General features: G+C 33.2%; 1 protein-coding gene across 1 annotated transcript; it reads left to right on the forward strand.

The window, feature by feature from the left end:
• The first annotated feature begins 3,247 nt into the window (after positions 1-3,247).
• On the forward strand, positions 3,248-22,247 carry LOC123662450 (zinc carboxypeptidase A 1-like). The gene is made up of 15 exons (XM_045597293.1): positions 3,248-3,357; positions 3,851-4,250; positions 4,830-4,917; positions 5,015-5,217; positions 8,175-8,259; positions 8,326-8,380; positions 9,554-9,670; positions 10,824-11,117; positions 12,613-12,825; positions 13,589-13,781; positions 15,159-15,225; positions 15,539-15,741; positions 18,370-18,454; positions 19,379-19,433; positions 22,157-22,247. The coding sequence occupies exons 1-15, from the start codon at positions 3,248-3,250 to the stop codon at positions 22,245-22,247; spliced, it is 2,259 nt and encodes a 752-aa protein (XP_045453249.1).
• Positions 22,248-23,153: the final 906 nt, after the last annotated feature.

The raw sequence follows: 23,153 nt of genomic DNA on the forward strand, positions 1-23,153 counted from the left end.
CCTGCAACACCAGAAGTATCGCAAGCGCGTTGCCGACCCAATCCTCAATCCCCCCAGGAGCTCTGGTCACCTTAATCACCAACAGGAACACAATACTGCTTGAAAACAGTATTATTTTGCTGTGATCTTCTGTAAGGTACTACCCCAGTTGGGCTGCTCCATATTTTGAGCATGAAATTCATGCAGTGCCCTACCTCAGTTAAAGACTGTCTATTCTGTTCTGCTCTGTTCTGCTCTGTTCTACTCTGTTCTGCTCTGTTCCGCTATGTTCTGTTCTGCTCTGTTCTGCTCTGTTCTGTTCTGCTCTGCTCTGTTCTGCTCTGCTCTGTTCTGCTCTGTTCTGCTCTGTTCTGCTCTGTTTTGCTCTGTTCTACTCTTTTCTGCTCTGTTCTGCTCTGTTCTGCTCTGTTCTGTTCTGTTCTGTTCTGTTCTGTTCTGTTCTATTCTGTTCTATTCTGTTCTATTCTGTTCTATTTGTTCTGTTCTGTTCTGTTCTGTTCTGTTCTATTCTGTTCTATTTTGTTTTATTCTATTCGATTTTCTTGTTAATTCTATTCCATTTTAATTCAATCATATTCGATTTTCTGTTCGATTTTATAATCGATTTTGTAATCGATTTTATAATAAAATGTATAATCGATTCTAATCGATTTTCAATTTTTTGTCAATTCGATTTTCTAATCGATTCTTTTCGATTTTCTATTTTACCATTCGATTTTAAATTGCCGCCGCGTTGACGCAACGGTCACAGCACTGGTTTGTGGCTGTTGCACTGTAGGTAGCGGGTTCGATTTCCGCACATGACAAACATTTGTATTGGCCATAAAGATGTTTTCCGTGGTCTGGGTGTTTGATCGCGATCGTTACTCATAGTAGGTAATATATCCCCGCCAACCCGCAATGGGGAATTGAGCTCTGATCCTTCTCCCACATGGGGAAAGAGGCCTATGGTCAGCAGTGGGATATTACAGGCTGAAGCGTTAACATAAAAATTATACTAGCCGGGTGGCGCAGTATGTAGTGACCCTGCTTTCTACTCCGGGGGTTTTGGGTTCGATTCCCACCATTGCTCTATATTATATAAATAAATAAATAAACGCTTCACACACAACTGACCCCAGTAGGATTTTCTTCTGTGTTAGGGGTCGGAAACACACACAATACACAAGCACAACGCCCAGACCACGACAAACATCTATATGGCCGATACCAATGTCTGTCGTGAGCGGGAATCAAACCCGGGACCGCCAGCGCAACAGCCAGTGTGATGACCGCTGCGCCAACGCGTCGTTATTTTTGAATGTTTACGAAGATTTTGAACACGAGATTTCCCGCTGAGCCCTACCTCAGTTGACTTAAAACCAAACCATTCTGACAAGCAAAATTTCATTAATTTACCGTTAAGTTGTATAATTACCGTGTGGTGTCGGCCGAGTAGAATAGCACCTCCTCCTTTCTTCCCGTGGGGATCGTAAAAGGCGACCGAGGGATAAATTTGGCTCAAAATCATCAGAATCCTGGAGAAAGAAAACTTCATTTGAAACCCGGAATGGCGTCTCAGTCAGGCATTCGTGGCATAGCAATAAAATGCGAAAGACTCCTGCACCCGAACTGGCTCTATACGTATCGACTCGTGGTTCCTGTGGGCCTATCCAGTGAGGTCGAGAGGGTAGCGCAGAGCTTAGGCAACTCTGCGTGTTCCTGAAGAGTGTCCTAGGCGCGAGTCTGTCTGTGGAGAGGACACTTTTCTCAATCGTCTGCAACAGACGGCCAATGATGAATGATACAGATAAATACTATTTATATCGTAAGTCAATTTCCACTTTCACTATCCACTGAACCGGTCGCTCGTATAATTTTAATCCAGCAAAACTTTAAACAAAATTGACTACGGTAAACGAGACCCTGTTGACACACAGTAACAAATTCCGGCTCATTAAAAGTTTGCTTCGATGAAAGTAAAGGAAGAAACTCTACTGTCTAAAGCAATAAGTTTTTGTGAATAATGCGCAAAGTTGGACGTCGGCACTGGTTTGAATTTGTTCAACATTTTGCACCACTTTTAAGCTTTAATTAAAAATTACTATTCATTTAGTGTAATTAACGGTTACAGTAAATTTTTATGTCGTTATCAAGAAATTTATGAAACTGGTAAATTGAGATCAGCTTCTTTATATAAAAACTACTAAAAATAAAATTAATAATACATGGGATTAATTTTTTTGTAAGGTAAGAATGAAATTTTCTCTAAAAGTTAAAAATATAAAAAAAAATTGTTTGTATTTTTTTTTTAATATTATACGTTACAAAAAAAATTTCAACTGTTTTTTAATTTAGTAACTAATGTTTAGAGTCTTCTCCGGTAAAAATTATATTTTTTTTTGTGAAATATAAAATTTGCAATAAAACTGAAAATATGAACATACAGCAGAACTTTTATATTTTATCACGAGGAACGCTTAAACAACAAAATAATAATGCTTTACATTCAATGGTCCCCAGTAGGGCGCGAATCCACTCTTAAGAGTCACAATAATTTTTATGGCCTGTAAAAACAATTGTAACCGGAAATGATCAAATTTGTAACTACTGGTGCATCAGTTAGGTTCTGCCCCCTCTCCACTAATATGTTATTATCTAAATTATAGTTAATGCAACTATATTAAAATAAATCGCGAATTAATAACTCGTTTGAAATACAATTTACTGAGATATATTTTAATAAATTAGGTTTAAAATAAAAGAAAAAAAAAACACAAGGACCTAGTTGCGAGCAAAAGAGATTAACTATAAATGAAACTTAATAAATAGTAACAAAATATTAAAATTATCTTAATGTCTTCATTTTTATGAAATATTTATGATATCAAAGGTAGAATAATCTGATACTAAAAGCATTTCAAACGTATTTACTTAAAGTGATATACAGGCTCTTTACGAAGACTGTAATATTTTAGTTGATAAAACGAAGACAATTCCTCTTTGATGGCAATAGCGACGTCAGTCTTGTCAAATGTAGACACTTTTCGAAGAATAGATATTTTTTTATTATTTTTACACAATGAAAATAAAGTTTATTGTTCACGTTTTAATATTTGTGATAAATTTCTATTATTGTAAAAGTAAAACTTATGAAAATTACACTTTATATAATGTAGTACCAATAGAAAGATATCAGTTGGTTTTCTTGCAAAATTTAGAACAGCAGAAATATTTAAATGTTATGTTTTGGACAAGACCGTATAAGATGTTTCATGATATTCAAATTCTAGTTGATCCAGTCGATTTGGACATGTTCAAAGAGAGATTGAAACATTTTCGTATCAATGGATTGGTATTATCAGAAAACGTACAACAGTAAGTTTTAAAAAGAAAACTATATTATCTTGTTAGTGAAAATTTGAATTTCCGATGTACAATAAGAACATCTAATGCATAATTTAGTCTTTTAACGACAGAATCTTGAATAAAAGAACTTGTTTGCGTGTACAACTAGGTGACTTTAAATAACATACGAACATTTTGACTAATCTTATATATAAAATTCTCGTGCCACAATGTTACTTACCAAAACGGCTGGACCAATTTTTATGAAATTTTGTATGCATATCGGGTAGGTCTCAGAATCGGTCAATATCTATTTTTTATACCCCTAAGTTATAAGAGGGGGATATTGAGGTATATGGTAAAAGAACGTTTGCGGGGTCAGCTTACATTATAAACTTCTGAAAATTTCCTTTCTGAAAATCTCGCAAACATTTTCCTTTAAACAGATCATTAATCTAATTTACCATTTCGTTTTTTATTTTACGATAAAATAAAGTAAATGTTATATAATTTCTAATTTTAGATTTTTTAATCATCAAAAAATTATGTCGTATGTACGCGCGAAATGGGATTCATATCCGTGGAATGTTTATCATGATTTAAAAGGAGTTTATCAATGGATGACTGACATCACATCAGCTCATTCAGACAAAATAGCTTTGAGGGCAGTAGGAAAATCTGCCGAAGGAAGGGAAATATTAGCGGTTGAATTCAAAAATCCAAAAGCTAAAGCTAAAGTTATAGCGGTTGGTGCTATCCACGGTAATGAATGGATATCTACTGAATTTGTGACTTATCTCATACACAAACTCCTCAACGCTGACAAATCACTCAATAACAAACTTAAACAAGTCGCAAGGAAATATCAATGGCTTTTGATACCTGTCGTAAATCCAGATGGGTACGATTACAGTATGAGGGTTGTAAGTATTTTTGTACCGATTCAATGTTATCGAATAAATTTGACAAGAATCAAAATATATTGAATGGACACGTAATGTACGTTTTCGGCTTTATACTTTTTGTATTAACAATGCAAATTTTTATTGATGTAATCTATACAATCTATACAAATAAATAAAATTGGAGTGAGTGTTTTTAATATTAAACTAACCGCTTTTTACTTAATGCATATGTGTGTATACACGGTACATATACCAAAATAACATTTTTATAATTTTTCTGTCTGTCTGTCTGTTTGTTCCGGCTAATCTCTGAAACGGCTGGACCGATTTTGACGGGACTTTCACTGGCAGATGTAATAAGGAGTAACTTAGGCTACTTTTATTTTAGATTAGATTTTATTTTGTAACTCTGCGAACTGAACCACATTTTTTTAATTCCACGCAAACGCCACGCACGGACAAAGTCACGGGCACAGCTAGCTAATAAATATAATAAATCAAATGCTATTTATTGGTTTCATTACTACTAGTAAAAAGACGGTATGAATTATTTAATTCACACAATACAAAGTATTTTAACTGTTTCAATATTTTAAGGATCGATTATGGCGTAAAAATAGAAGAGACCTCGGAAATGGAACTGTCGGTGTAGATTTAAACAGAAATTTTGATTACAATTTCTGCAGTAAGATTCTTTGTTCACATAATTCGAAATATTGCAGCATTTTATTAATCTTTTAATTTTTGCATCCGTCGACTGATTAAAATGTCTGTATTTTAAGAACACGGAGGAAGTACTAATCCCAAAAACGAATATTATTGCGGACCGAAGCCTTTTTCTGAACCTGAAACTCAAGCTTTATCGAAATTTGTACACCTTCATCACGGAAGTCTGAACTTTTATTTTGCTTTCCATTCCTATGGACAGAAAATAATTATACCTTATTCTGATAGAGTGAAACATATTGAAAACTTTTCGGAAATGGTAAGGCATCGTTTGTGTAAATTGATTTAGTAATTTGAATCAATTTGCTAATTCGAAAACCACAGTTTTTTTTTTTAAGTTATACCTCTTTTGGCGCGTTAGGAAAAAATGATGAGAATAAATTTTTACAATGCGCACACATACCCTCACAAAAAGCCGACACCCTAAAGTTAGTCCGCGAAGAAGAAGTTTGCAACGTGCCGTTAGCTAGCCAATGAAGTATACATTCTTACGTGCGTACATAAGTACACACACCCTTTTTTTATACAACTAGGTCGGCAAACAACCGTACGCGTCACCTTATGGAAAGCGGTTACCATAACTTATATAAGAACAGAAGCGTTACGGACTCTATCCCCAATTCCCCCCAGGAGCTCTGGTCACCTTACTCGCCAACAGGAAACCAACACTGCTCGAAAACAGTATTATTTAGCTGTGGTCTTCTGTAAGGTCAAGTTTACTAAGTTAGAAGGGCTAGAATTTTTTGGTACCACATTCGTTTTTTTTTTTTTAAGTTATTGAAAATAACATTTTAACACAATAACCGTTAACGTTTTGTTTAAAATATGACCTCAAATCTGATACAATGTCTGAAAGTCAATTGCGCATTTGTCTTCCACATAAACAGATCACATTATAGAACATAATAGGTAGTAGAATTACTTGCAGCGTTGTAATTCATCCATTTGCAAGCGTAGGTGAGCCTGACTCGTAACTAGAAACATCTGTTTAGGAATACATAACAAGAATATTTTCAAGTACCATTATTAAAGACGTTTAGCTAGATAGTTAGATAGCGTTAGGAGAGATATTTCTTGAGTTCTGAATAATAAATTTGAAGTGTATTGAAAATTAAAAAAAAATATAAGCGCATATGCAAGAATCATTACAATTAATGTCATCATCATCATCGTGATCACTAAAACCTATCGCAGTCCGCTGCTGGACATAGGCCTCCCCAAGTTCGCGCCAAACATCTCGGTTTTCCGCAATTATCATCATTAATCTCAAGTTCTAGAAATTTCAATAATTCTAGATGTACCAGTTTAAACGAGGTCAAAGCTTCTGAGCACAATTCAAACAACAATTTATGAAGAGTACAATAAATTAAAGAGAAAAAAAAGACTCAAGATAGTTAAAATTTCGATAGAAATATTTAGTTTTTAAAAAGAAATAGTGTTATAATTATATTTTTACAATATGTAAAGATCTTTCAAACTTTTTTCTAAAATTTAAAACCAGAGTAGCTTAGTAGGTCAAGCTAAGCAAATATTAAATGGAAGAGGCTGTAGACATAAATAGGCTGTTGCTTCATACAAAAGATTTATTTCAAGCTCAGTTTGTACTAGCCTTATTATACACACATAAGAGACAGCGGGGGCGGAGTTTCTTAAATAACTTTAAAAAAGTTTATGACAAATAATGGAGAGCTAGCGGATTTTTATAAATGTATTATTATTATTTTACAGTTTTTTTACATCTACGTCGATTCACGAATTCATTTGTAAAAATATTTTTTCTAGTTTTATATTAACTTTATTATTTAAAAGAATTCGAGACGTAAATTAATATCTTACGATTTATTATGGTGCCTTGAGGTGCGGTGAGAGCCATGTGGCTACGGTAGTAAAGAATATAGCCACCCCCTCTCTTCCCGTGGGAGTCGTATGAGGCGACTAAGCGATAACACAGTTCCAGTTCCACCTTGGAACTTAAAAAGCCGACCGATGGTGGGAAAACCATCTAATTGCTGGCTTTGAAATACACAGACCTAAGACGGGCAGCAGCGTCTTCGGTGCGACAAAGCCAGTCCTGCGGTCACCAACTCGCCTGCCCAGCGTGGTGACTATGGGCAACACACATGACTGAGTTCACGCCATTTTCGGCGTGAGCTTGTGGAGGCCTATGTCCAGCGGTGGACTGTGATAGGCTGAAATGATGATGATGATGATGATGATGATGATGATGATGATGATGATGATGATGATTTATTGAGGTAATAGCGTAACCAACATTGCGAAACAATTTAACAATAACAAAAATGTAGATCAAATAGTTTCTAATTAATACACTTACACTTTCTTAATTCGATCACGCTAATGTGTGTAATGTAACATACCCTTGCGGTTGAATTCCGCAGGCCATAATTTACGGATGTTATTTATGATAGTTGACGTAGCCATGCATATCGTAGTAATGCATCTTTGCTATTCGGCTTCCCTTAAGCCTTTCAAAGCCATTAAGCAAATAGGGGACGTATGATACTTGTAGATACAATAATAATTTAGTGCCCGTCGGTGTTCTTGATATGAAAACAATAACGTCGACGAGAGTCGAGTAACAACAAATAAAAAAAGTATCGATGTATATGAACAATAAAACTGGGAAGCATTTATGCCTTCTCGTGAAATATTTTTTGATATATCACTATAAGCACCTGATAGTATTGTCAGTACAAAATTCATAACTAGAAAAATTTAATATTTCCAAGAAGCCTGTTTCACATTATTTAAAAGTTGTTTGTTTTTTCGAAATGAAATATTAATTTACTAAAAAATATTGTACAGGCTTAGAAATATTTTAATTATTATCAACGTTAATATTTTACTGGATTGGACTAAAGATTCCAAACAATACGAATGTCCAGTTTTTGCGTAAAAGAAGATCAAGGACACGGCCATAAAATTCTTTTGTTTACTTTTCTTTCTTTAACTTTTACATTTAAAAAAACCCTTTTCATTTTAATATTTAACGTTTGTATCTTTTTACAAACGTAATTATGTCATTGTAATAAGATTTAAGTACAAAATAAAATACATTTAATTTCCGTTGCGAACAAAAAATACGTAACTTAAGGAAAATATATAGAATTGTATAAGAATTCAGAGGTTTTCAAACCGTAGACGCGCTACAACGGAATATTCATTCGAGTTTTGAATTTCAAATTCCGTTTACAGGAAAATTATGGGAAACAAGCAATATTGAAAATGTATAAATTGAATGGCGTCAAATATGGAGTCGGAACTATTTACGACACATACGGTAAGAGCAGATATGTAGTAAATAGCTTATGAGTTGGAACTTTTTTTTAATGTTTATTTTCCTTAGGATACAGAGCTTCTGGTGACAGCATATCTTGGGTAAAGAAGACTTATAAAGTGAAGTAAGTATTACACAAAGTATACACATAAATATTTCTTGATTGATAGTTGATTCAGCCTGTACGTTTCACGGCTGGGCATACGCCTTTTTTTCCATATAGAAGAAGGATCGTAGCTTAATCCACCATGCTGCTCCACTGACGGTTGGCGGCTATATTCTCTTCTATAAGGAAGGCTTTCAAGTATCTATGATAAAAACCGGGACCGACGTTATAAAAACCGGGACCGACAGCTCGACGTCCTCTCCGAAGCACGGTTATATTTCTTATTAAAATTATTTCATCGAAAAATAATGAACATTTTCATTGTGAATGTTTTAGAGGTATAATTTCTAATAGCGTATGGAATATTGAATTAAACTTCCTTAGATTGTTCGATATGTGTATCGTCTGTCTTCTAAAGTAAAATATTAACAGTTTCAAACTTAGACTTCAACACAAATTGCGATACTCTCAAGTTTTAACTCACGTAACTCAATAGGTATCCATATGTAACAATGTACGATGTTCTTCGGTACAGCTTTGGTATACCGTTGCTTCTATTCGTCTTTGAATTTATTAAAGTACGCAAGAGTTGTCGTGTTTGAACTAAAAAAAAAAACCAGCAAATGTCACATTGCTTGACTGAAGCCTCTTTCGTTACCATAGCGGTTGGAATTGGTGCATAGGCTAATAAGTTATTCCACTTCTGAAACTGCCAAACCGTCTTGCCACTAAGCCATCTTTATCCCACACAACACATCAACCAACCTAAAAGTCGTACAAATAACAGTTGCAATTGAATATTCTGAAACTGTCATATCAAATCTGTTTCAACATATAGACCAAAACAGTATTTGACTTGAGGCATAATGTAATTTATAGTGGTTTTCATAAATCCTTGGCTGACTCAGGCTTTTTGTTTTTTTCTTTGTCAAAATTTTTTTATCATTTCAAATGTAATGTAAAAGTTCACGAAAACATTTTTTAGCACAAAAAACCTCTAGACTTCTGGTGAATTTCATCGAAATAGGTAAGCTTGAAAATAATTTTTGAACAATTATGCACTGACTAATCTAGTAAATCCGAAATTATTTCGCCTATAGTAATAATAGTTTTAAAAATATTTCTATATACAAAATTTCCTCATTTTCATTTATAATGTTATTCAATTCATATAAAAATATCACATCTCAGATATTCATTGGCCTTTCAACTCCGTGACAACGGCACCTTCGGATACGCTTTGCCACCTGAGAAAATTCTACCAGCTTGCAAGGAAATGCTTCTAGGCTTAGTCGAACTAATGACGGTCAGACACAGATATGTTAGAAGAGAAATTTTCAGCTCAGCTACTAATTTAAAGCCGATGCATATTAATTTTGTGATTATTTTATTTTATATTTTTTATTGATATTTTTGATAAATATAAAAATATATGTTATTTAAATAAATATCTTAAATTTAATGTTTTATGAATTTTATTCATATATGAACATATTTTGCTTGTACGCAAATATTTCACTAAATTAGTCATATGGCCGATTCTCAGACCTACCCAATATGCACACAAAATTTCATAAAAATCGGTGTCGCCGTTTTGTAGGAGTATTGTAACTGATATTGTGACACTAGAGAATTATATATGAGATTAGGAAGATAAATACGAAAGGGTTGCCTAAAAAATTCTGACCAGACCATATTTATATTACTTTATTGCATTTAAAATAGATTTAGAAATATAATGATGTTTAATTATAATCTCTGAAAGAGATTTCTTCCAGTCAACCCATGGTCATGAGTAAGTGTTTCATACAGCGAGGTAAACAGTCCAAAAAGTATTCATTTAAGAAGAAGAAAAAAATTAGTAAATAACAAATACTACTACTACAACACTTACACTATTCCTCAAACTTACATACAAGAGTAATACTAAAACTATTCAAAAACGGAATATTTACCATGTTTTTTTTATTTTCATTTTCGCATACCCGTGAAGAGTGATATAAACAATTTGCAAATCGATACGGTGAGTGTCGTCTGTAAAACACGGAATGGAGTGTCGAGTGTGCGTAAAGAAACGACAATGGTAGGGGTTAAAGAACAATGGTAGTGATGACCAGTGTTAACGCAGCAAACGTGTGAGAAAGGAGGAAGTCCGGTATGGATATTGCCAAAGCCGTCAAAATCTAACCGCGAATTTCAGTCTCGTGGACAAGACATTCGCAGTTAATGTCGAAATATCGAGTCTGCAAAAATGCAAATAAAAAAGCCATGGTAAATATCCCATCTTTGAATAGTTTTAGTAATAGAAGTAACCATGGCAATCTAAAATCTTATAAAGAGTAACACTGTTATAGCAAACCTTTTTAAAGAAATTCAAACTTCAATTTGACAATTATCTAAGTCAAGATGTGAGTTGTAAATCTCGTCGGTCTAAAATATTAACACAAAAATATTTATGCTCATTCCGATTTACAATGAAAATAATATTATATTTAATTTTCCTCGTACACTGCACATTTTGTTCTTCAAAAAAATATCACAACCATACATTATACCGAGGAATACCTGTGACGGAGAAACACTTGGATTTCTTTAAGAATTTAAGTGAAAATTATAATGCAAATTATTGGAGACCGCCTGGACTTGTTTATAGACCAGTGGAATTTGTAATTCCTCCAGAAAAGAAGAGGCAATTCACAAGAGATTCTTTAAATCAAGGAATATATTTGACGACCATCATAGAAGATATTCAAAGGTAATCAAGTATTTTCTACGTAACTAATGACCCAAAAACATTTGTTATATTTCATTTTCCTGTTTCATCCGTGCACTATTTCTCTTTAATAAATATTTACTACTATATATATAATAAAAATGAATCGCTGAATGTGTTGCTAAGCGCAAAACTCGAGAACGGTTGGACCGATTTCGCTAATTATTTTTTTAAAATATTCCTTGAAGTACGAGGATGGTTCTTACGGAGAGAAAAATTCAAAAAAAAAATTAAAATTTCCTGAAAAAGTCTAAAAACAACACTTTTCTATACATACTCCCATACAAAAGATTTGTGATAATACTTAAAAGTCAATTTGAACTTTAATAGCATACGATAAAGTTTGTGTTAGGCGATACGAAGTTCGCCGGGTCAGCTAGTATATATGTATATATATATATATCTTAATATACATAAATCTCGTGTCACAATGTTTGTCCTCAATGGACTCCTAAACCACTTAACCGATTATAATAAAATTCGCACACCATGTGCAGTTCGATCCAACTTGAGAGATAGGATAGTTTAAATCTCAAATTATAGTCGCAATTTTAATTTATTGCTAATTATTTGTCTGTTATTATTTGACAGTCACAATTATCTGTTAACTCCAAATGATTCTAACAGATGTCGATAACTTTCGACTGGGTTGAGTAAGTAATCAATAGATGGCGCTGCTATGGTAAATCTACGAACAAATACCATCTGTGTGAAAAAGCATAGTGGACTCCGTGACTGATGTTCTCTTATTGTTCCTCTTAGATTGTTTACTATAATGTAATATAACAAAAACTTTAGCCACAGCAACGCGTGGCCGGGTCAGCTAGTATATATATATATATATATATATATATATATATATATATATATATATATATATATATATATATTGCTATTGGTAAGTATAACGAATCGTTATTTTAATACAAGAACTTTTATAATTTTTTATTGATACTTTAGTATAAAAAGCAGTTAAGATCTTAAAGCACTTTTAACTTACACTCAATTTGGTAATATGAAAATATTAATATCAATGAACCTGCAGAGCCATGAAAATTAACTTATGATCTTTTCAACAGCGATGTTTTGCAACTACGCTTGTTTTTTTTTTGAGTTGAAATACTTCTTTTATTGAGCTTATAAAATTTATCATATTGATTGACTTTTAATAGTCTGGCAATTATATATATATAAAACACCAATTTAGACTTATAATCTTAGAAGAGCAAATTTAAATACGCAAATTCTATACTATATATTATTTTCTGTAGAAAATTTAAGGGATATTGCACCTGTTACACCATTTTTTCCATATGTATATCTTTGTTACAATTTTTAGCAAGAACTGAAAATAGTTTGATTATTTTTAGCTAATTTATGAATGAACGTACCTATATATGTCTTGGCAATAAATTTTCCGTAAAGTATACTACGTATTTTCAATAGAACTTGAATTTTTCATTTTATTATTTTTCAGTGCATTTGACAAGCAAACTGTAAAAACGTATATAAGACGAAATATGGACTCATTCGACTGGCGCAGTTACTTCCGATTGGATGACATTTACAATTGGCTCCACGATCTTAATAGAATGCATCCGGAATCAATGCAATTGCAGAGCATAGGAACAACAAAAGAAAAACGAGATATTTTAGCAGCTAGAATTGTAGTGGGAAGTACAAAAAACAAGTAACGTGTTTGATTAATGATAAAAGTTGTTATTTTTTTTCTACGTGTAGTATGTGTGTGGAAATATTGTTGTTCTGTTCAAAATTTAGAGAAGCCTTACTAGATAAATACCTTAACCTTAAATAAGGTCGCAGACAAATGAAACTGCTTTCAAGTATTATTGTATTGTATTACAGTGGTGAGTAAAGTAGTCAAAGTGTAGGATCGGGAGCGAGTTTGCATCGCACTTGCAATGCTTCTGGTGTTTCCGTCGTCCATACGCTACAGAGTCAAGATGCTACTGGGAGGATCGCTCGTTCATATGTCATTATAATGGTTTAAAAATATTTAAAAAACCTTATTTTACGTTACGTTAAATACATTAAATTTTAATTTTAACTCAGGAAGGGCAAAGCAGGAAATAGTCTGCTCAAAACCTGGAGCAGCCTGAATAGAAAAATACTTCGACCTTACAGAAGATCACAGCTAAATGGCACTGCTCTCCAGCTGTATTTTGTTACTGTGGTGAGTAAGGTGACCAGCTCTGGGGAGGGTCAGGGGTAAGGTCAGCAACGTGCTTGCGACAATTTTGGTGTTACAGGCGTCTATATGTAAGCTACGGTAATCACTTACCATAAGGTGAGCCGTACGCTTGTTTGCCGACCTAATTATATGTATAAAAAAAAAACTCAGCTGCCATCAAATAGTCCCTATTTTGCGTTCATAATGGTGTATTACATGTTATATTTTAATGATTATGCAACACTAATGATCCAATTTCCAGGCCCAAAGTTATCATAGAAGGTGGTATCCACGCCAGAGAATGGATTTCAATAGCATTCGTAACATATTTCCTGCATCAAATTCTCACAAGTAAAGAAACTGGAAATATAGCATTGAGGACTATAGCTGAATCCTACGAATGGTACTTCATACCTGTCCTAAATCCTGATGGATATGAATACACTCATCTTAAGGTTATTTTTAACATCAACTATGTTTATATGCTGCATCAGCTACTTAACTTCCAGAATGTTAGGAATCGTTTATTCGTTCCTTGTACTATTTCTTGATTTTACACTATCTCAATGTTATCATATTAATTAATGCACTAAGTCTAAGATGTTTGCCTCCTTTTTAGAAAAAAACCTCACAATTACTCCACATAAATTATATATAGTTTTATACATAATTGCTTGCTATACCGGCATCCACAACTAAAAAATACATTAGTGATTTTGGTTTTTGTAAATTAATTAATTATTAAAATTATATTGAGGGCTTTGAAATTTGAAACAACGCCAACATTATTGACAATTCTTATATTTATTTAATGCGAAATATTTGCACGGGTATTGCTAGTGTTTTTAAATGTCAACCGGTATCTTATTAAACAACTGCACTTCTCCAAACAATACGGACTCTAACTATAATAGTTTGAAAATGGATTAATCTATCCAAAACCTTTTTTTATTAGGGAAAAGTAGAAGAAAAATGGGTATATACATCGTGTCTTTGATTGACAGACGTAGTACATGTGTTTTGAAATTTTATCAGAGAAATTCAAGCGTTCGCTGTCCTTTTCATCGCCTTGAATGATATGAAATTTTATATTTTTCGATCTATAACATTAGAAACTATGCTGCCACGAAAATCAATATTTTTTTGGTTTGTTTGCTTGAACGCGCTAATCTCAGGAAATACTGGTCCGATTTGAAAAATTATTTTAGTGTTAGATAGCCCATTTATCGATAGGCTATATAATATTTTAGTATATTTGTTTCTCAAATTAACGTGGGTTAAACCACGGGGCACATCTAGTAAATAAATATAATTATAATAATAATACGCGACAGTTGCTTTCCGTTATTCTTTATATTTTTACCTGGTTGTAATTTCAATGCAGAATTATACAATAAATAGCGGCCCTGATAGACTTCATTCTATCAAAAGTTAGTATTAAATTTTTTTCTATTTTTTCTTTTTTGTAATAAAACCTTCCGTGGGTCTTAAGGAACATACAAAAAAATAAATTAGCCGAATTGGTCGAGCCATTCCCGAGTTTTGCGCTTAGCAACATTCATTTTTATTTATATACATTATATTACTTGTTATTACAAATAATAAGTAATAGTACTTACTTGAAGTGTTTACTCACTTCAATCATCTTCATTAGGAACAAGAATTATAGGCTTGAATTCTCAAAAACAGTACATTCAATTACAATGTGAAATAAATATCGTCAAATAGTTATCACGGGCATTTTCTTTAAATATGTAACGAAATTTTAATGTACATACTGAAATGCTAGTAATAGCGATTTTTTTATATAATATATCATCTTTTATTCAAAGGATCGGATGCGTCGAAAGAATTCTAACGGTGTGGATATTAATAGGAATTTTGGAATTGCGTTCGGAAGTAAGTTTTTGTTATAATTATTTTTATTTTATTTTACTGTTCCGTTGACTGAGGATAAACAAATGAATTTGAATCCTGCTTATTTTGTGACACAGATCTTGTATATTCCTTTGCCTTCTTAATTTTTTTTTCATTTACAAATATGGCACACCTACGAACATCAGCTCTTGTACGTCCTTGGTTTTACTGGTAGAAAACCTTTTAAGCATTTAATCCGCCATTTGTAAAATTGAATGATGCATTTTACAATAAAGTATAAATAAATTTAAAAAATTGATATTCAAAAATAATGTTTTTATATTTTAATTAACAGCTGTAGGCGTAAGTTCCAATAAGAAGAGTGAAATATATTGTGGGCCGAAAGCGTTTTCTGAGGCCGAGAGTTCCGCCATGGGTAACTTTGTGAGAGAAAAAAGTAAAGATCTCAAGTACTACATTGCCTTTCATTCTTATGGACAATATATGATTATACCGTACGCCTTCTCAACTAAACACCATGAAAACTTTAATGAAGTTGTAAGTTTTAAGTTTTAATTACAATACCATTTAGTGAACGAAGCGCACAGACAATTTGTTATATGCTGGAATATGAATATAATTAGATATTTATATAATTTAGAGTGAAAATAATCAAAATGCGTTTTTTTTATAACACATTATAATAATATTATAACTTAAAATAAATATGTAATATATATATATATACACATATACTAGCTGTGCCCGCGGCTACGCCCGCGTTGAAATTAGTGTGTCACAAAGTTTTTCCGGCAAACTTCCAGTGAAACTCTCATCAAATCGGCTTAGCCGTTCCGTAAACCTTCCTCTAGCCAATGGTGGAGCCCTCTCTCCAATGGTGAAACCGCGTGAAAATCAGTTCAGTAGATTTTGAGCGAATCGAACACATACACTTTTGGGGACTTTGTTTTATAATACACTAACTGTTGCCCGCGACTACGTCCGCGTGGTTATGAAGATATGTATTACTATTAAGATGTTTAACGCAATTTTTTTTTATTTATTCACTTGAAATGCTTATCAAACTGAGTAGCTTTTTAAAAGGCACAATTTAGTATAATTTATAGTTAATTTTATAAAACCTCTTTATACACCACATTTTTAGTTTTCATACAAACTATCAACCCCAATTAAACCCCCTTAGCGTTGAAATATCGTAAGATCCGTTCTTAGCGGACGTCTGCTAACTATAATCTACCTCCCTACCAAATTTTATTTTTGTCCAACCTGGATGGATAGACCATCCAGCGGTTTTTGAGTTTCCGTGATGAGTGAGTTAGTGACCTTTCTCTTTTATATATATATAGATTACGATGCATTATTTGGACACCTCTTCACCATCTATAGAGCATATATTTTAAATTTCAAGTCTCTTACTTCAAAAACATAAGACTTTCATACAAACTTCCGACCCCCGTTTTATCCCCTTAAGGGTCGATTTTCGTAAAACCAGTTCTTAGCGGATGTCTACGCCCTATAAGGAACCTACCTGCCAAATTCCAACTTTGTAGCTGTTATATTTTCGGAGGTTTCGTGATAAGTGAGTCAACCTACCATCCCCCGTTTTAACTCCAAAAGAGAGTTCATTTCTAAAGATACATTATTTGGTCACCTTTCTACCATCTATAAAGCATACATTTTAAATTTCAAATATCTTACTTCAAAAACATAAGACTTTCATCCAACCTACAACCCCCGTTTTATCCCCTTAAGGGTCGAGTTTCGTAAAATCAGCTCTTAGCGGATATTTACGCCTTATAAGGCGCCTTCCTGCCAAATTTCAAGTTTGTAGATGTTATAGTTTCGGAGATTTCGTGTTGAGGGAGTCAACCTACCATCCCCCTTTTAACCCCAAAAAGGAGTTGATTTCTAAAGATACATTATTTGTACACCTTTTCACAATCTAAAGAGCGAACATCTTAAATTTCAAATCTCTTACTTCAAAAACATAGGACTTTCATACAAACTTCCAACCCCCGTTTTATCCCTTTAAGGGTTGAGTTTCATAAAATCAGTTCTTAGCGGATGCTTACGCCTTATAAGGAGCCTACCTGCTAAATTTCAAGTTTCTAGGTGTTATAGTTTCGGAGATTTCGTGATTAGTGAGTCAACGTAACATCCCCCGTTTTAACCCCAAAAGGGAGTTGATTTCTAAAGATACATTATTTGAACACCTTGTTACCATCTATAGAGCATACATTTTAAATTTCAAGTCTCTTACATCAAAAACATGGGACTCTCATACAAACTTCCAACCCCCGTTTTATCCCCCTTGTTTCGTAAAATCCGTTCTTAGCGGATGTCTACTTCCTATAAGGAGTCTACCTGCCAAATTTCAAGTTTGTAGGTGTTATAGTTTCGGAGATTTCGTGATGAATGACCTTTCGCGTTTATATATATTATAGATACACATATATTACATGGTATTTAAATATAAAAAGAAAGGCTAAAATAATTTCCAGACACTATCACGAAAAATTAAAAAAAAAAATGGAAAATCCGGTTATTTTACCTAATTACATGCACTAAATTGGTCTATTCACAATTGAAAACGATTTATATGGACTAAAAATAAATTTCTATAATCTATAATTGTGTTCAAAGTCTATCAATGAATTTATATTGCCAAATGTACGTTACAGAAATATACGGTTGGATTTCAAAAACTTTTCATATATATAGAATAAGCATATATACATATAAGAAAAGTTTTCAAATTAGGGGGATGGACTTCGAATTCAGGATATCAGTACAAGTTATTAATATAAAAAAACGAATATGCTTTGGACCATCATATCATCATCATCATCATCATCATGATGATGCTTTGGACCATACGACTGAAGTAAAACTTCTTTAGTTGCCCCTACAGTAATATACGAAACGTAACTCTCTCTCTTTTTATTTTCACTAACTGATATCTCCCTCTCAATATCCATTCGCCTCGCTCGGATACACTTTTCATCACGCTCTCGTCACGCATTCACCGTCTTACTCCCTGATCCCCTTCAATAAATATGGTTGAATATAAATATTGGTTGACAATGATTTTGTACACTCCACAAGAAAAATCTTAATCAACCAAAAAAAAATTAAACTAATGGATTTTTCATTTATTTTTTGCAGCAATATATGGGACTTCGTGCCGGTGAGGTTATTTCAAAAAGATACGGGACACAGTATAGCGTTGGAACAGCTTATGATACTGTTGGTAAGAATTGAAGTTTCTTAAGATAATCTTTCGCTGTCTCTTGTTCCCCATTTCTCTTCCTCTCTCTTTTCCACTTTCTACTCTTTAATTTCTCTTTTCTGAAAATGAAAGTAAATACAGACCCAAGATTAGATATCATTGCATTATTTAAAATTCATTGAGAATCATTCTTTATATAACAGATATTAACTAGAAATATTATAAATAAGACAAATTATTATCATAAATAAACAGTGAACAAAAATCTAATTGACCGATTTAGTCTGTAAAGTGCCCAATTTTAGGCAAATGCTTCTGTCTCTATATAGGAGAAAGGCTGAGTAATTGACTGCAGCTTATAAAGATCTTGATTATAAGGGATAGTATAAAGCGCTGAACTTGATGTTCACGCCAAAAGAGTATGTTTTTTTTCTATAACTAGATCGGTAAATAAGCGTACGGCTCACCTGATGGTAAGCGATTACCCTAGCTTATAGACGTCTGCAACACCAAAAGCATCGCAAGCGCGTTGCCGACTCCATCGCCATTATCCCCCAGGAGCTCTGGTCACCTTACTCACCAACAGGAACACAGCACTGCTTGAAAACAGTGTCATTAAGCTGTGATCTTCTGTAAGGTCTAGGTACTACCGCAGTCTGGCTGCTCCATATTTTGACCAGGAAATTTCCTGCTGTGCCTCAGTTAAAATAAGTAGTAAGAAACGATGTGAAGAAGGTACGTTTTGTACAATGAACAGATGAACCAGAGAACAAGAGATGTTATTTTCTTTCCTTTTCTTACCTTTCTCTTCACGAACCTTTTCTTTTCCCTATATATTTACTTAGTAACACTGGTACTGCAAGAATGAACTTACTTCCGATGCTTGGAACACTTGACTCCTATCCAAACAATAAAATACAAATAATTACTTTTTGGGTATTTCAGGTTACGTAACATCTGGTGTCAGTGGATGTTGGGTAAAGAAAACTTTTAAAGTTCCGTAAGTTTCATTTAAGTGATTTTAATACATTTATATATTTTTTATAATTGAATGCATTTGCTTTTTTGTTCAATGTTTTAATGTGCCAAGAAGATAATTTTCATGAGGTGAGTTTTTGTTTAGGTTATAATATATATATCCGATTGAGAAAGAGTAGGCTTTCCTAAAATATTACGGTTTTTCCTCAAATTAACGTAGGTGATACCGCAGGGATCAGTTAGTTTGTTTTTTTATTTGACCAAATACTGTACAATTTTATAATCCGCCAAACGGCGTGACAGTTTATCGGCGGAATTTATGAGTATTATACGTGGTTAAAAATTTTAGGTATGTCATCACATTTGAATTACGGGATGATGGTAAACATGGCTTTGCTCTGCCACCAAATCAAATTTTGCCAACTTGCCTGGAAACTATGGACGGCCTGATCGCTCTACTCGCCCCTGACCAGAAGTTGATGAACATTGAGAAGACAAAGGGTAAAGGGTGTGGAATCGCAGTGATTGTTGACTATTTTGTCATTATTTGGAATGTTTTGTTGTTTATTATAGTTCGATATAATTGAAATTTGTCGCTTATTTCGTAAAATTTCATTTTATAAGATGTAGGATGAAAGTATTTTCTGTTTTTTATTTATCTAGCCGAGAATGTTAGCCATTGTTATTTCATGCGTATCGTGTGTAGATAAGAAAATTTTTTATTTATTCTCGTGGCCTTAGATAATTTGACTATTGGAATGTTGTAATAAATTTACTTCCGTTCGCAAAAATAAATAATATCTATATTAATATAAAAAGCTCCCGTGGGTGTCGTAAGAGGCGACTAAGAGATAACATAGTTCCACTGCCACCTCGGAACTTAAAAAAGCCGACTGATGCTGGATAACCATCCAACTGCTGGCTTTGAAATACACAGGTCAAAGACAGGCGCCAAAGCCAGCACTGCAGTCACCAACCCGCCTGCCTAGCGTGGTGACTATGGGCAAAACACGCCACGCCATGCTTGACGCGAACTTGTGGAGCCCTATGTTCAGCAGTGGATGGAGTGGAGATGATGATGACTGATGATTAAAAAGCTAAAAAGTATGTTTGTTAATTTAAGCGTGCTAATCTAAAGAACTAAATCGTGCTAATCTAATTTTTGTATACAATAGTCAATTTATAGAGGAATATTTAATAGTATTTTAGTATGTAGGTACGTTTTTACCTCAAATGAACGCGATTCAAACCGCGGGACATAGCTAATATATTAATAACAAACAATTTAAATTTTCCGTAGAGAAGAATTTCTACAGTACAGAAAGCTCAACACTGACGTTTTGATTTCTCTACTCTTTACTAAGATCGCCAAAGTGTTCAAAACAATTTGTCATACCTGAAATAACTAACCACGAAAATTCTCCATTATCTACACCTTAATGAACATGGTAATACAATGGCTAGTGTGGTCCCTATAAATAAATTAAATTACCTACATGTAAAACCCATAACAGCCAACCATAAATTCCACAATGAATAAACTACTGACGTTATCAAAGGTGGTAACATGACTAATGATACGAATAATCGTTTACGCGTTACGACAAATCGCCTAATCACGTGACCCGATACCATTTATTTCGGTGTAACCAACAAATTTATTATGAACTCTCTCTGTCCCCCGACCACTAACAAAAATGGTTAGCGAGATAGTAAATGTACAGCAACTGCCGGATCAATTTATGTCGGAGGGTAAACCAGAACGCGTCTACTTCGGGTCTAATTTACGTAATTGCTAATCGATTTAACGTTTTGTGAGATAATCATAAAGTTGATAATATCGTGTAGTCATTTTGATTTAAGATTAGGACATTAAGTTGTGACGTAATAAACAGTTACCAAGAAATCTAATTGAATCTTACTGTAAAGTTTTTTCTGTTTGTATTGTTAGTACGGTAATTTTGTATATTTGTTATAACTTTTTTGGTATCTTCTCTTCTTGTAATGAAAAAAAAAACTAAAAGGAGCTCGTGAAAACGTAACAAAAAAAATTATTTTAGACTATCGCCTTTTTTATTGTAAAGCAATTTGATAGTAACATATTTTCACATTAAAATCGATTTAATTTACTTCACTAAATCGTTATTCAAGTAAATATCGGTATTATTAACGTATTAGTTTTAATGTTAATAAGGAAATGAGTCTATTTAGTACAATATTCAATATTGCTTTTTTTACGTAATGCACATATTGTATTGTATTACGGTAACATGAGTAAAACACTGAACTACAAACTATTATAAATCGGATGACTTTGTGCTATGAATTTATTATTAGTAATCTAAATAAACATTAATATTGTTCTAAATCCCAAACGTATGAAATTATCGGCAAACGCTCCATGTATTATTGTAATTGGCTAATTTGCCCAAATTAAGGGTAATGTAAACTATATAGATCAATGCTTTATACTTGAACATACCTTTAAGGAAAATAAACAATTTTAGTATTTTAGTAAAACTAAAAATAAATTCAGTGTTTAATAAAGTATCAAGTTAATCTATACGATAATTTTGATTACGGCTACAAATGCTGAAGCTTATTTTTATTTTAATAAAATTATTGATACCTTAAAATGTGATAATCTTTGTAGTTTCCCCACTAATAACAAAAGAACACAAAGACTTAAAAAAATCTTAACCTTAAAAATCACTAGAGTGTACTTGAGATTATGCAAATCTACAGATACAGCAAAATTCTTGCCAACGAAGAAGTAGTACTTCTGATCCACTACACTATTCTTTGTTCCACTCAAAACGCGTACAATGATGTTTAATTTCTCATTTAACCCAATTTCTAGTTTATGAACAATGAATAATTATAACAAGAATATTACTGCAGCGTTGTGTAATAATTGGACAACAATTGTACGTGCTTTGTCCATATTGTTGTACCAGTATTTATAGCATGTACTTGTATTTACTCTACGTTCAAAATCAGTGACTGAATAGTCATGTTCTAAAAACGATTTTAATTATAATTATATGACGTAATACTAGCATATTCTCTGCATGACAAATCACTTTAAATATGGAACATGTAATTTGAAATTAAAATCATTTAAATGGTGTATACTAAAGTATATAATGTAATATACTTGATAGACACACGTTCCATGATATAAAATTAAACGATTTTGTTTTTCGTAGCGAAATCGCATCTAAAATGGCATTATTCGTTCGAGTTGTGGTAACTCTTGGCGTCATTCCAAGAGATTAATTAATTGGTATACGGGGACACTTCCCCAGTAGCTTGTTAGTGGCCTTTAAGCAATTTTATTCTTTAAGTGCATTAGATGATCTTAATGCGCATCTTGTTTGTTCTAGTTACGTGAAAGAACTAAGTTTGTTACAATTTAATTCATTTGTAACTCGTCTTTACTAATTGGATTATCTTATTTTAGATTTTGTATTGTTATTTTATACTGTTTATATTGATTGCCAAAGCCTCTTCAATTTTTTTTTTTAAATAAATTAAAGCTACACACTCAACGGCTCCCAGTAGGATTTTCTCCTGTGTCGGGGGTCCGGAAACACACAATACACATGCACAAACGCCCAGACCACGACAAACATCTATATGGCCAAATCTGTCGTGAGCGGGGATCGAACCCGTGACCGCCAGCGCAACAGTCAGTACTGTGACCGCTGCGCCAATGGGTCGTCTAGTCAATTAGGGAAAA

Source organism: Melitaea cinxia, chromosome 18, assembly GCF_905220565.1.
Source record: "Melitaea cinxia chromosome 18, ilMelCinx1.1, whole genome shotgun sequence".
NCBI classification, from domain to species: Eukaryota; Metazoa; Arthropoda; class Insecta; order Lepidoptera; family Nymphalidae; genus Melitaea; species Melitaea cinxia.